Source organism: Lepidochelys kempii, chromosome 10 (genome assembly GCF_965140285.1).
Source record: "Lepidochelys kempii isolate rLepKem1 chromosome 10, rLepKem1.hap1, whole genome shotgun sequence".
Classification (NCBI taxonomy): Eukaryota; Metazoa; Chordata; order Testudines; family Cheloniidae; genus Lepidochelys; species Lepidochelys kempii.
Genome location: NC_136389.1, coordinates 32601332 through 32615052, shown reverse-complemented (window position 1 = coordinate 32615052; position 13721 = coordinate 32601332). Strand labels below are relative to the sequence as shown.

At 49.5% G+C, this 13721-nt stretch overlaps 1 protein-coding gene across 3 annotated transcripts; it reads right to left on the bottom strand.

The window, feature by feature from the left end:
- Nucleotides 1-304: 304 nt before the first annotated feature.
- ECI1 (enoyl-CoA delta isomerase 1) lies at nucleotides 305-12622 on the bottom strand. 3 transcript variants are annotated; one of them, XM_073362723.1, is made up of 7 exons: nucleotides 12514-12622; nucleotides 12285-12389; nucleotides 10163-10290; nucleotides 9394-9540; nucleotides 4452-4573; nucleotides 3788-3966; nucleotides 305-865 (listed from the first exon to the last, which is right to left on the bottom strand). In XM_073362723.1, exons 1-7 carry the CDS (start codon nucleotides 12557-12559, stop codon nucleotides 699-701), a joined length of 894 nt encoding a protein of 297 aa, XP_073218824.1. In that variant the 5' UTR covers nucleotides 12560-12622; the 3' UTR covers nucleotides 305-698. The 3 variants fall into 3 exon arrangements, with proteins under 3 accessions (XP_073218824.1, XP_073218823.1, XP_073218825.1); XM_073362722.1 differs by lacking the exon at nucleotides 305-865 and adding an exon at nucleotides 872-1259; XM_073362724.1 differs by lacking the exons at nucleotides 305-865; nucleotides 12514-12622 and adding exons at nucleotides 872-1259; nucleotides 11020-11326 and having other exon boundaries at nucleotides 12285-12370.
- Between the last annotated feature and the right edge of the window lie 1099 nt (nucleotides 12623-13721).

Below are 13721 nucleotides of genomic sequence, written 5' to 3'. Positions count from 1 at the left end.
TGTAAGGCTCTGTGGTGTCAGAGCTGGGAAGGGGGACACTAAGGAAGGAAACTGGAATCATTCTTGCTGGAAGTTCACCCCAATAAACATTGAATTGTTTGCACCTTTGGACTTCGGGTATTGTTGCTCTCTGTTCATGCGAGAAAGACCAGGGAAGTAAGTGGGTGAAGGAATAAGCCCCCTAACACCACCTGGCTGTTACAGTCACACTCCCCAGCCTGGAGGAGCTGTAATGTTTAGTTAGTGCCCAGTATGGACAGACACAGCCCATGTGGAAAATAAAGTGTCCCTCTCTCAATTGTCCTCCTTTCCAGACATTTTATTGACAATTCACATTTTTAACATTCACGCTTTTTGGAAGGCAAATATCTGAGCGCCAGGAGACCCCAGCCATGCCAGTGGATGATATTTCACAGTAGCAACGGGCTGACCACTCATTTATTTATTTGGATCATCCAATCAAACATTTCCTGCAGCCCTTCAGGAAGAAGGCATCAGTATAAGGCACCATAAGACAGGTCACTAGTGTGAAAGGGCTAGAAACAGGAGGCTAAGGTGACAGCCAGGATAAATCGGATCGATTACACAGAAAAATATTTCATTTTAAAAATCTAAAGCTATTTCAGGGTGTTCACAGGTTGGCATATGGCTCTTCAGTCTTCCAGGCCAGCGACCCCATGTCAGGACAGGACGCTTCCTCAGCCTCTCCTCTGCTTTAGCATCTCCATGTACATCTGGAGAGACTTTTGAATGGAGTCTTTTGTGATGAAGCTGACAAAGTTCTGAATGTCAGATTCGCGGTGGGCGAGCAGACGGTCCACAGTTGGCTTCCTCATCATGGATTTGGTGATCTGACGGGCATGGTCTGTGGAGTAGAGAGAGAGAGCATGTTGGCCAAGCAGGGTCAGTGTACATTACAGCCAGAGGTCCACCTGTCAGTAGTAGGACCACGGGGTGTAATTACCTTCCTGAGGAAAAGAATACTGGGTCCTAACACACTCTTGATTCTAACAGGGAATGACAGAGCAAGAACCAAGAGCTGGAAGCTGAAGCCAGACAAAGGCAAATTGGAAACAAGGCACAAATTTTTTAACAATGAGGGTGATTAACCACCACAGCAACCTCCCAAGGAAAGTGGTGGATTCTCCATCTCTTGGTGTCCCTGAAGCCAGACTGGACTCCTTTCTGGAAGATGCTTCTGTCAAACACCTGTGATCGACTCAGTGCAGGGATAACCAGGCGAACTTCTCTGGCCCGTGCTGTACAGGAGATCAGACTAGAAGATTACAGTGGTCCCTTCTGGCCTTAAAAATCAATACCCTTTATCAACACTGTTTGACACAAGTGATACCACCATGAACAAACGTTAATTGCCCCATCCCCTGGGGCATGTCCTCTGAATCAGCTCCCAGAACAGCACAATAAAGCCAGTTTCCCAGCTGGTGACACTCAGCATTGCTCCATGGACTTCAAGGAATCTGCACCAGTTTACATCAGCTGTGTGAGGACACGGCCCTGAGTTCCAAACACAGAGAATGTAATTATGTATTAAGGAAGTTCATCCCCACCACACTATGGACACTCTCCATACACCTCACTTCCAGGACAGCCTTGGTCTTGCATTAGCCACTGCTGCACTCACTGTGAGAGCCTTGGCTGGCAGGTGCTATTATGAACATAAGTCGTTTCAGTCACAGAAACTCTCCCGAAGCCTATCCCAGAGCACAGACGTTCTTCACGATACGACCAGCCACATCCCCATCAGGAGAGATCCTCAGGAGCACGGCCAAGGAGCCCTCCAGTGGGGAATCTCTGGCTCAGGCACACGGCAAAGGGAAGAGTAAGCTCTCAAGTGGGGAAGAGATCAACCAAAGATAGAGAGCACACAATGCTTGTCTGCCACCAGTTGCATAAACCAAACCCTGCAGCAGGATCCGGATGGCAGCCCACCACCTCTGTTTCCAAAGCTGTCCAGCCCTCGCCTGCTCTGCTTCATACCTTCCCTCTAAGACCCCACATGCTTTTAAAGCTTTCCTCAGAGCGATTATTCTTCCAGCCTTTCCTCTCCACTGAACCCACTCCTATTTGTATGGAGCTCTTGTAAAAAGCGATGTGCAGAAGTGAACCTGGCTCTGAAAAGCAGAGCAGTCACCAGAGCAGAATTTACTTGCTTGTGCTGTGTTGGATATTCCTAACCAAACATTTGCCTTTTCCGCACCAGTGTCCAATTGCTATAATGCACATTGATTAAGAGACTGTAATGAAATAAGTGTTCTCATGAGGGTCTGATTGCTCAGTTAAAGTCAGTAAATGCAAGTTAGCTCTGCCAGCAGCATTATACAGAGCAAGCACTGTCATTCTAGCATGGTCTGCCTTTCGTTTTACTGGTGCAACACAAGAGAGTGCATTAGTGCAACACGCATTTCATTTTCCAGGTATCTGTGCAAGAACAAATCTGGGAAAGAAACAGATCAGCTGCCCACACATATACTGGAGGCTCCTCTGGGTGATAACCCACCATGGCCCCTGTGTAGCACATACACTAGTACACATGAATTTCAAGGACCAGTACTGGGTCAGGGCCCTAGTGTGGGGATTGTGAGATCTGCACTGGAGTCTCCAGGAAGCCAGACAAGAAGGGACTGGTGACTTGCTCCCCTCTGGAATAAGGGGCCAGGGACTGATGGGCATCCCGACATCCTCCCATCATGAGAGTGCAGGGCCCAAGAGATGCTTGGGGACCTGCTCCCAAGCCAAGGATGTGTGGGAGCATCCTGGGCACCTGCCTGTCAGTCCCAGATTACAAAGGTTCTAGAAGGCAAAGGAATTGAGAATGGAATGTGAGATCCAACGATACATAAGAGCTGGGTGTAATGTGTCGGGGGGGAGGAGCTGGGAAGGCCCAGACTTGGTTTTTGTCTCTCAGTCCTTTCCCCGAGTAGCACGCACATGCAGAGCGCATCTCCCGTCGGCTGGGCACCTTCTGTTTCAAATGCTCAGATCTGTGTTAAATCCCACCCAACGGCTTTCAGGGATAGGACAGCACTTGCCCCTCACACTGGCTCGTTGCATGCTGAGCTGAAAATTGCCACCATTCATACACGAACCAAGTCATACAGCGAGCTTCGAATTTCTTCCCCCTCCATGCTGGCCTTACGGCAGCATTAGCTGTGTGAAACTGCGTGTCTGAACCCCATGCTAGCCAGGTGGAACTGGCTGGCCTGCCATCCATGGCATCTCAACCCGAATATGCTCATTGCACTGCCTTTATTCCTGATCTCTTGGGAGCCAATAGCAGCTTTACAACTCATTTCAGTGGGAGCTGTCTCTGGTCATGAACTTGGTAACTTCTCCAAAGATAGCCAAGGGGCCCCTTGAGCTCACTAGAAACAAACCATGCCAGGCTGTTTGGCACTGGATTCTCCCATAGGTGCTTACAAGCTGGCCTGTTCTAGTTGGTTCCAGAGGCTTCACTGAACTGTTATGGTCCAATTGCCTGGGTCTCTCTGCAGTTCACCTTCCCTCTGGGACCTTGCCAGCCCAGGGTTTCTCAGAGGTTTGCTAGAGCATCTGGTCCAATACTATTCTGCCTCCTTTTTAATCAATCTAGGATAAATATTGCTGACATTACCACATGCAGAGGAACTAGGGACTGTTAAGCCTCGCTCTCCGATTGCGTCTCATTCCCCTCCATCGCTCTCACTGTGCTACACCAGGTGACCAGCACACACTGGCCACGAGCTCACTGCTCTTTGACAGGAGCATCCCGCAGCCACAAGTCTCTTACCTGGAATAGCTAACCACTGTGACATCACAGCAGCAGCTGTGGTCTGTATCTTCTCCTCTGGTACTAACTGATCTACAAGGCCTATTTTATGGGCCTCAGGCGGGGAGTACAGGAGCCCCAGCTCGAGGGAACGCTCTGTAGCTCGGTTTCCAATAGTGTTCACCAATGTATCCTTAAACCTAGGAGAGAGGAGAGGAAACGCTCAGGCGGGGGAAGCACAGAACAACCAGCAAGTGTAAAGAGAAGCAGTGAGACAGCAAAACAAAGAGCTGATGTTAAGTAACCACCCTGTCCTCCTTCCAATCCCTCTTTAGAACTCACCTCTGCTGGGACACCTTCAAACCACTCAGCAATGGTCAGGCAAGCATGCTGGCTGCTTTGCAGACTGACTGGTATCATCTGTGTTGCCTTGCGGTCCCCCTGCCTGCAGCCACCCATTCTCTCGTCTTATACTTTCATTGTAAGCTCTAAAGGGCAGGGACTGTCTCTCTGTTACATGTATGTACAGCACCCAGCACAATGGGGCTGGGACTGTATGCGGTACCCCCATACAAATAAACTTTGTCCTGTCAGAGACTCTGGTGTCTCTGAATACACATTTCATAGCAGCACTGCTCCCGTCCCCCCACATAAATACACTTGTCTGATTACAGTGTAACCTTACCAGAAAGGTGCAACAATACCCAGCTGCGTTTCGTTCAGTCCAATGCTGTACTTTGGGTTCTCTGCCATGATTCTGTAGTCACAACTCATGGCCATCAGACAGCCCCCTGCCGGGCTGGACCCCTGGCACAGAAAGGAAGAGACTGGATCTAACTAAATCTCCACAACATGCTTCTAGTTCTAAAATACTCCATCTCCTCTCACCATAACAGCATCATCTATCGCATGCAGGATGCGCTCAGAACAGCACTGGGGATAAAGCTTTAAAGTCATGTCCCTATAAATCTTCGAAGGGACATGGTCAGAGTAAAAAAAGACATTAAAACAATTCCTGCCCTACATTATTAATTGTTTTACATTTTAAAATTCTATTTTAATCCCCCCCAGCTATTTATGCTGTTAACTGTTTGAACTTTCCCAGCCTGGGAAATGAACTAGTCAATTTCACCTCCATTCCTCATCAGTGTCATTGCCAGGTTCTCCAGCTCTAGCAGGAGGCTGCCTTGTTTGGGTTGCAAACTCGGCAGTGGAGTAGGGTTTTGCTGAGGTTTTTTTTTTTTTTTTTTTAACCAAAAATATTTCTCTTAGGGGAATTTATATTTAAAAACTCCAAGGAAACATTGCCATCGGCCTTGCGCTTTGGGAAACCTACACTTGAGACCGTACGTGACCCGATGGTGTCCCTTTTAAGAAGTCCTAGCTGCCTCTTTTCCTCATACGTTCAGCCTCAGAGAGAAACTCAAGAGCACTTGCTAGTCACAGAGGTATGGCCAATGCCAGCAGTTATTTTGTGGAAAAATAAAAGCGAGTGACCAATCAATACACAGAAATCACCAGATGGGCCAGTGTAACCCAAGAAACAATAACCAATTACTGCATATTAACTTATGCCAGAAGACATCTGAACTGCCCTTGCTGTGGATCTAACAGCAGAGCGCAATGACCTCTTCCTTCCACAACGCCTGCCCTTGGATTTCATTCCCTCAAACTCTCAAGGTAACACGTTAACTAATAAAGCACAAATGTTAGCTAGAATCATTTACTAAATTCATCAAGTAGGAACTAGGAAGTTGTGCATGTGACACAAGCACACTTCAAGAAGGTGACCTACTAGACAAGCCATTTACAATGCACACTTTGCTTCTCTACAAGAGAAAAAGGACACTAAACTTTCTAAACTACTACATGCCACAAGGGGCAACAGCAATGATTCCCTCAACCCACCCAGCAATATTGTTAACCTATCCAACTATACTCTCAGTCCAGCAGAAGCAGCTGTCCTATCTCGGGGCCTCTCCTTCTGCCCCTCCACCCCCACGAACACGATACAGTTCTGTGGTGACCTAGAATCCTATTTTCGACGTCTCCGACTCAAGGAATATTTCCAACACACCTCTGAACAACATACTAATCCACAGAGACCTCCCTACCAATACTACAAAAAGAAGGATTCTAGGTGGACTCCTCCTGAAGGTCGAAACAACAGACTGGACTTCTACATAGAGTGCTTCCGCCGATGTGCACGGGCTGAAATTGTGGAAAAGCAGCATCACTTGCCCCATAACCTCAGCCGTGCGGAACACAATGCCATCCACAGCCTCAGAAACAACTCTGACATCATAATCAAAAAGGCTGACAAAGGAGGTGCTGTTGTCATCATGAATAGGTCGGAATATGCTCGGCAGCTCTCCAACACCACTTTCTACAAGCCATTACCCTATGATCCCACTGAGAGTTACCAAAAGCAACTACAGCATTTGCTCAAGAAATTCCCTGAAAAAGCACAAGATCAAATCCGCACAGACACACCCCTGGAACCCCGACCTGGGATATTCTATCTACTACCCAAGATCCATAAACCTGGAAATCCTGGGCGTCCCATCATCTCAGGCATTGGCACCCTGACAGCAGGATTGTCTGGCTATGTAGATTCCCTCCTCAGGCCCTATGCTACCAGCACTCCCAGCTATCTTCGAGACACCACTGACTTCCTGAGGAAACTACAATCCATCGGTGATCTTCCTCAAAACACCATCCTGGCCACTATGGATGTAGAAGCCCTCTACACCAACATTCCACACAAAGATGGACTACAAGCCGTCAAGATAATCCCCGATAATATCACGGCTAACCTGGTGGCTGAACTTTGTGACTTTGTCCTTACCCATAACTATTTTACATTTGGGGACAATGTATACCTTCAGATCAGCAGCACGGCTATGGGTACCCGCATGGCCCCACAGTATGCCAACGTTTTTATGGCTGACTTAGGGGACGAGAGCTGAGGAAGCGTTGTTCTAACGCCCCTATTCTACTTGCGCTATATTGATGACATCTTCATCATCTGGACCCATGGAAAAGAAGCCCTTGAGGAATTCCACCATGATTTCAACAATTTCCATCCCACCATCAACCTCAGCCTGGTCCAGTCCACACAAGAGATCCACTTCCTGGACACTACAGTGCTAATAAACGATGGTCACATAAACACCACCCTATACCGGAAACCTACTGACCACTATTCCTACCTACATGCCTCCAGCTTTCACCCTGACCACACCACACGATCCATCGTCTACAGCCAAGCTATGCGATACAACCGCATTTGCTCCAACCCCTCAGACAGAGACAAACACCTACAAGATCTCTGTCAAGCATTCTTACAACTACAATACCCACCTGCGGAAGTGAAGAAACAGATTGATAGAGCCAGAAAAGTTCCCAGAAGTCACCTACTACAGGACAGGCCTAACAAAGAAAATAACAGAACGGCACTAGCCGTCACCTTCAGCCCCCAACTAAAACCCCTCCAACGCATTATTAAGGATCTACAACCTATCCTGAAGGATGACCCAACACTCTCAGAAATCTTGGGAGACAGTCCAGTCCTTGCCTACAGACAGCCCCCCAACCTGAAGCAAATACTCACCAGCAACCACATACCACACAACAGAACCACTAACCCAGGAACCTATCCTTGCAACAAAACCCGTTGCCAACTGTGCCCACGTATCTATTCAGGGGACACCATCGCAGGGCCTAATAACATTAGCCACACTATCAGAGGCTCGTTCACCTGCACATCCACCAATGTGATATATGCCATCATGTGCCAGCAATGCCCCTCTGCCATGTACATTGGTCAAACTGGACAGTCTCTACGTAAAAGACCAAATGGACACAAATCAGATGTCAAGAATTATAACATTCATAAACCAGTCGGAGAATACTTCAATCTCTCTGGTCACGTGATTACAGACATGAAAGTTGCTATATTACAACAAAAAAACTTCAAATCCAGACTCCAGCAAGAAACTGTTGAATTGGAATTCATTTGCAAATTGGATAAAATTAACTTAGGCTTGAATAGAGACTGGGAGTGGCTAAGTCATTATGCAAGGGAACCTATTTCCCCTTGTTTTTTCCTAACACCCCCCCCACCCCCCTGACGTTCTTGTTAAACCCTGGATTTGTGCTGGAAATGGCCCAACTCGATTATCATACACATTATAAGGAGAGTGATCACTTTAGATAAGCTATTACCAGCAGGAGAGTGGGGTGGGAGTAGGTATTTTTTCATGCTTTGTGTGTATATAAAAAGATCTTCTACACTTTCCACAGTATGCATCCGATGAAGTGAGCTGTAGCTCACGAAAGCTTATGCTCAAATAAATTGGTTAGTCTCTAAGGTGCCACAAGCACTCCTTTTCTTTTTGCGAATACAGACTAACATGGCTGTTACTCTGAAACCTACATCCCTTTGTAAGATAGGAATAGCTTCTCCCCTCCTGCAGAGAAACTCTAGCAAGGAGCCAGAGGGGCCAGGAAACAAATCTGAGCTCATCTGGTGGAGTTTCTGAGCAACCGTCTCCTCCAGTGGGAGGGCTTTGGGGGAGCTGAGGGGGATGGAGGGAAGCTGGAAAGGAGGGAGAACCCAGGATCTAAGGAGCTGTCATCTTGTCGGGCTTGCCCCTCAGCACTGCTCTGCTAGCTTCTCCCTCACCTGGCAACATGGCTTCTTCGGGTGTGACACCACCTCTGACCATGTCCCCCAGTGACTGGGCAGCGGTAGCCACAGAGAGGCTCCCCCTAATACTAGTCCAAGCAGCATGAATTCCAAACCAGATTGCCACTTGCAAGTGTGGGCTGCATTGGGGACAATAAAGCAAAAAGTAGCAAGAATGGTGCTCCAGCCTTTCCCATCCCTACAGTCCTTGGACTCATGGACTCCAAGAAAGGAGGGTCTCAGGATGGGGGAGAAAATCATGACAACACCACGAGTAGCCACCTTTCCCACCATGCCCTCCCCAGCTAGCCATCAAGCCCTCCCGCACACACAGCATCTGGGATAAAGCCGCTCTGAGACACGGCTTCTTGGGGCTGGGTGCACTCTTTGCTATGTCTGTGCAGCAGAAACAAAGAATTCGATCAGAGCCAGCACCCTGCAGGAGATTCTGTTGTGACCTGTCACTTTAAGAGGCTGCTAAGGCGGCTAGCAAGCTGAAATCATGCGAGGCACTGTGGAGCTCGGGCTTCCTGTGTCGTGCTGAGCAAGTCCTACTTCAACCAGAGGGAGCGGGAGGTGCTCAGCACCTCCCAGGTGCAACGTATGGCTGGCAGTGCATTATGGAAGCTGTCCACCCACTGCAATACACAAAACCATCTTGGAGCAACTGACAGTGTAAATCTCTCTCATTCATGCCTATATCTGAGAATCAGGGACAGAACCAACCTCCAACAGTAGGGACCCTGCATACTTCTGTGGGGAGGTGCATGTGAAACATACACATGTATATTTTGCACACACAGTCCCTGTATACATTCTAGTGTTCGTACATAAAGCCTTCTTCCTTTCCTGTCCCTGCCCCCACAGTACCAACATAGCAAGGCAAGTGACTGACAATTGAGAGCCTCCTATGAAGTCAGGTATAAAGCTGACTTGCATTGATAGCGGCTATTGTCACCATGTTGGATTGGTACAGCCTGAGCCACATCTCCTGAACGGCTTTCCAGAACTCTGCATAGTGCTCTGCGCTCTTCCCATACATCTCCATAATATCCAGGCCAGCTGAGAAGATTTTGGGGGCACCCTAAAATAATGTAAGAAAAACATCAAATGGATAATATATAGTGACTGACCTTTCAACTTGTTAGCAACATGGTCTGGTAGAACCTGACCTGATCACGTGTGTACAAAACTGTGCAAACAAATATCTTTAATATTTTGCAAATTTCCTTAGAGTTATATTAACAGATAACTCAAGGGATCTTACCAGCAAGAAAAACAACAACGATATATACAAATAAAGGGGAAATTCATTTCTTTGCAATTATTATTTTTACTTAGCAAAGCTTGTGGTTAATTTCAAATTTGATGCCAGAAAATGCCAGGTGAATTTAAAAAAGAGAACAGAGAACTTCCCTCCCAAATCAGCCTATTTTGTAGCCCACTTTATTTTCTTCCATCCTTGAAGGCCCCTGTAGCAATGACCTCCCTCAGGCAGAGGTGGCTCAATGCGACAGCCTTCAGAGCCTACCAATGCCATGCTTTGATATCGCCTGAACTGGTTGCTAGAGAGCAATATGGCTACGCATGAAGCAAAGGAACAAACCAGGGTCTGGCACTCACACCCTGCACATAACAACACCTGGCACTACTGGCCAGCTGAAACCGGCCCTGTAAAGAGAATCTTCATTTCACTGTAAACATACTGACGTCAGGATGACCCCTCTGCAGCCTCGGTCATTCTCCAGTTTCTCCAAGCTTATTAGAAACTCTGTTAGAAAGTCCAAGCTCAGGCTGTTCACAGGAAGGTTCTCCATCTTCATCACAGCTACCCCTGCACCACAGAAAATAAGAGGAATTAGAACCCACTGGAGATGACCATAGCAATGTCTGCCAGGGCACTAATTACCACACTCCAGATCTCTGAACGTTCCCAAGACCAGACTAGATCAGGCCTGGATGCTAGCGTAGGAATTTTCCTCCAGGTCAGATTGGCAGAGACCCTGGGGTTTTTTTGCCTTCCTCTGCACAACGGGGGACAGGTCACTAACAGGTTTAAACTAGTGGTGAATTCCCTGTAACTTAAAGTCTTTAAATGATGATTTAAGGACTGCAGTAACTTAGCCGGAAGTTAGGGATATATTCAGGAGAGGCTGGGTGAGGTTCTGTGACCTGCAATGTGCAGGAGGTCAGACTAGATGATCACAATGATCCCTTCTGACCTTAAAGTCTACGGGTAACTGGCCATGCCACTTTACATAACTAAATTGCTGGATTTTCTCTACCCGCATCATGCCTGTTAGGGTATCTGGCATCTCTCTAGCTCCCCGCCTGCAAAGATCCGTGCACTCCACTAATATAATTTTAGCTTCCCAACACCCTGTGAAACATTGTTTCCTGCCTGCAGATGGGAAGCGGAGGCACAGAAAGATATAAAGCCACAATCACAGTGTGGCAGAACCCAGTTCTCCTGACTGCCCATCTTGTGGAAGAACCCCTTGAAATGCAGCTCTACATGAATTACACTAACGAGAAATAGGGTGTTCCAAGCTCTAGCAGCTACCATCAAAAGGAGCAAGCAGTGTGTCCCATTGTATTCAAGAGGGCTAACACAGACTGGACAGGAGCTGCAGTGGAGAGGCTACATTTTTCTTGTAAATATTGTTCTCTTGGTCGTGGTCGTGTTCCACTGACAGGCATCCAAATGCGACTGGCAGTGCTCACATAGGGAACTGACAGGCAATATGTACTTTAGATATAGATTATTTGAGGTGTGCTTGTGAAGATCAGCATGGCAAGCTGCTGTAGGGCTGAAGGCCTATTCCTTCATCCAAATGCGTGTACGTGCAGAAGCTCATAGGCCTAAGTCACTGCAAGAGACAAGTCACATGAATGTTAAAACAATCACAGCAGCTTTCCGGATCCATTACCAAGTGTCAGCACTTTGTACCGCAGGCATCATGCACAGCACTGTTAGAGAGAGCCGAGTGCACTGTACACACACACACACAGAGCCTAGAGCACCGTACCTGTAAAAGAACCCACCCCGGCCTGCCGTACACATACACACACACACACCCCTGGCTTGCCATACACCCCCCCCCCCCGTGCACTGTACACACACCCCGACAGGCTGTACACATACACACACGCCCCCCCGGCTTGCCATACACCCCCCCCAGTGCACTGTACACACACCCCGACAGGCTGTACACATACACACACGCCCCCCTCGGCTTGCCATACACCCCCCCCAGTGCACTGTACACACACCCCGACAGGCCGTACACATACACATACACCCCCCCCGGCTTGCCATACACCCTGCCCCAGTGCACTGTACACACACCCCGACAGGCTGTACACATACACACACGCCCCCCCCCGCTTGCCATACACCCCCCCAGTGCACTGTACACACACCCCGACAGGCTGTACACATACACACACGTACAGCACACTATACATACACATACAGACAGCACACTATACATGTACGTACACGCACACAGCCTAGTGCACTGTACACGCACCGGCAGGCGGTACATGTACATACGCAAAGCATGCTGTACATGTACACGCACCCAGCACGCTGTACACACACACACCGGCAGGCGGTACATGTACATACGCAAAGCATGCTGTACATGTACACGCACCCAGCACGCTGTACACACACACACCGGCAGGCGGTACATGTACATACGCAAAGCATGCTGTACATGTACACGCACCCAGCACGCTGTACACACACACACCGGCAGGCGGTACATGTACACCCCCACCAGCGCACTGTACACACACCCACACACCGAGGCCGCCCCTCACCGGCGCTGCTGTCCAGCTCCACCGCCACCCGGCCGTGGCCGATCGCTCTGCGCGGGGCAGCCCCCGGCTCCCGGCCTCCGGCTCCGCACAGCCCCGGACGCGGCCCTGCAAGACACGCACGAGTCAGCGGCGGGGCCCGGCCGGGCGCGGAGGGCCGGAACCGGGACCAGCGCACGCCGGGAACGGCCCCAGTTGTCTCCCCACGCGCGGGACCGGGGCCGGGCCGCACCTGAGCGAAGCAGCCGCCAGACAAAGGTCAACCCCACCGCCGCCATCTTCCGCCTACCGGCCCGCTACACCGCCGCCTAGCGAACTGACGCGCCCAGAGACGCTGACTGACACCCAGACGCTGATACACACCCAGACACTCAAACACACCTAGACGCTGACTGACACCCAGAGACACTGGTACAAACCCAGACGCTCACAGACACTCAAACACACCCAGAGACACTGACACACCCAGATACTGACTGACACCCAGAGACAGTAACACACCCAGACACTGACTGACACCCAGAGACGCACCCAGACACTGATACCCAGACACAGTGACACACCCAGAAACATTGACACCCAGAGACAGTGACGGACACCTAGACACTGACACCTACAGATACTGGCACCCAGAGATACACAGAGACACTGACACACCCAGAGAAGTATTAGCACACATATACTAACATACTGACATACAAACACTGACACACACATAGAGACACACATTCACATGTGCACAGACACACACACCCTGTTGACACACACACATGCACTGACTCATATACACACCATCTCTCTCTCACACACACACACTCACTCTATTGACACACAAGTGCACAGTCACATACAGACACTCCATTGACACACACACACCCCTGCACGGACACAATCACATGTGCTCAGACTCTCTCATGCAAACACTGACACACACACTCACCGATGCACAGACACACTTACACATATTTACACTCACACGTGCACAGACACACATACACTCTTCATAGTTACACACGCATGCACAGGTTCACACACACACACATCCACAGACACCCACACTGACGCACAGTCCATTGACACACACACAGAGCCATGTGGAGCAGGGCCTCTCCAGCCCGGGGTGGGTGGCTGGGGCTGGCTGCGGGACACAGCGTGTCCGCAGCCCCACATGCTCCATCCTCTACCAGCTGGCAACAGCTCAGGGATAGGGTGAGTGGCCACGTAGGCGAAAGAGCAGGCGCTGGTGTCCAGGCTCAGTGAGTGGGGCTGCAGGAGCCTCTCTGGGTGGGGTGGGCAGGCGATGGGGGAGGAGCGGAGTTGGGGGGAGCTGGGACCACCAAGTAAGCGGAGCTGCCAAGTACCTCTTGGCTGGGCCACCTGACCTCAGAGCCTGGCTAGGAGAGGTGACAGGGCCAGACCCCGGCTCCCTGCCCTGGGGTG

Coding starts and splice junctions, on each gene's coding strand:
- ECI1 (XM_073362722.1), bottom strand. CDS start 12,559: ATGGCGGCGGTGGGGTTGACCTTTGTCTGGCGGCTGCTTCGCTCAG. Junction 9,541..10,162: donor GAGGGGTCATCCTGACGTCA/GTATGTTTACAG, acceptor ACATTATTTTAG/GGTGCCCCCAAAATCTTCTC. Junction 4,574..9,393: donor TGACAATAGCCGCTATCAAT/GCAAGTCAGCTT, acceptor TTTCTGTGCCAG/GGGTCCAGCCCGGCAGGGGG.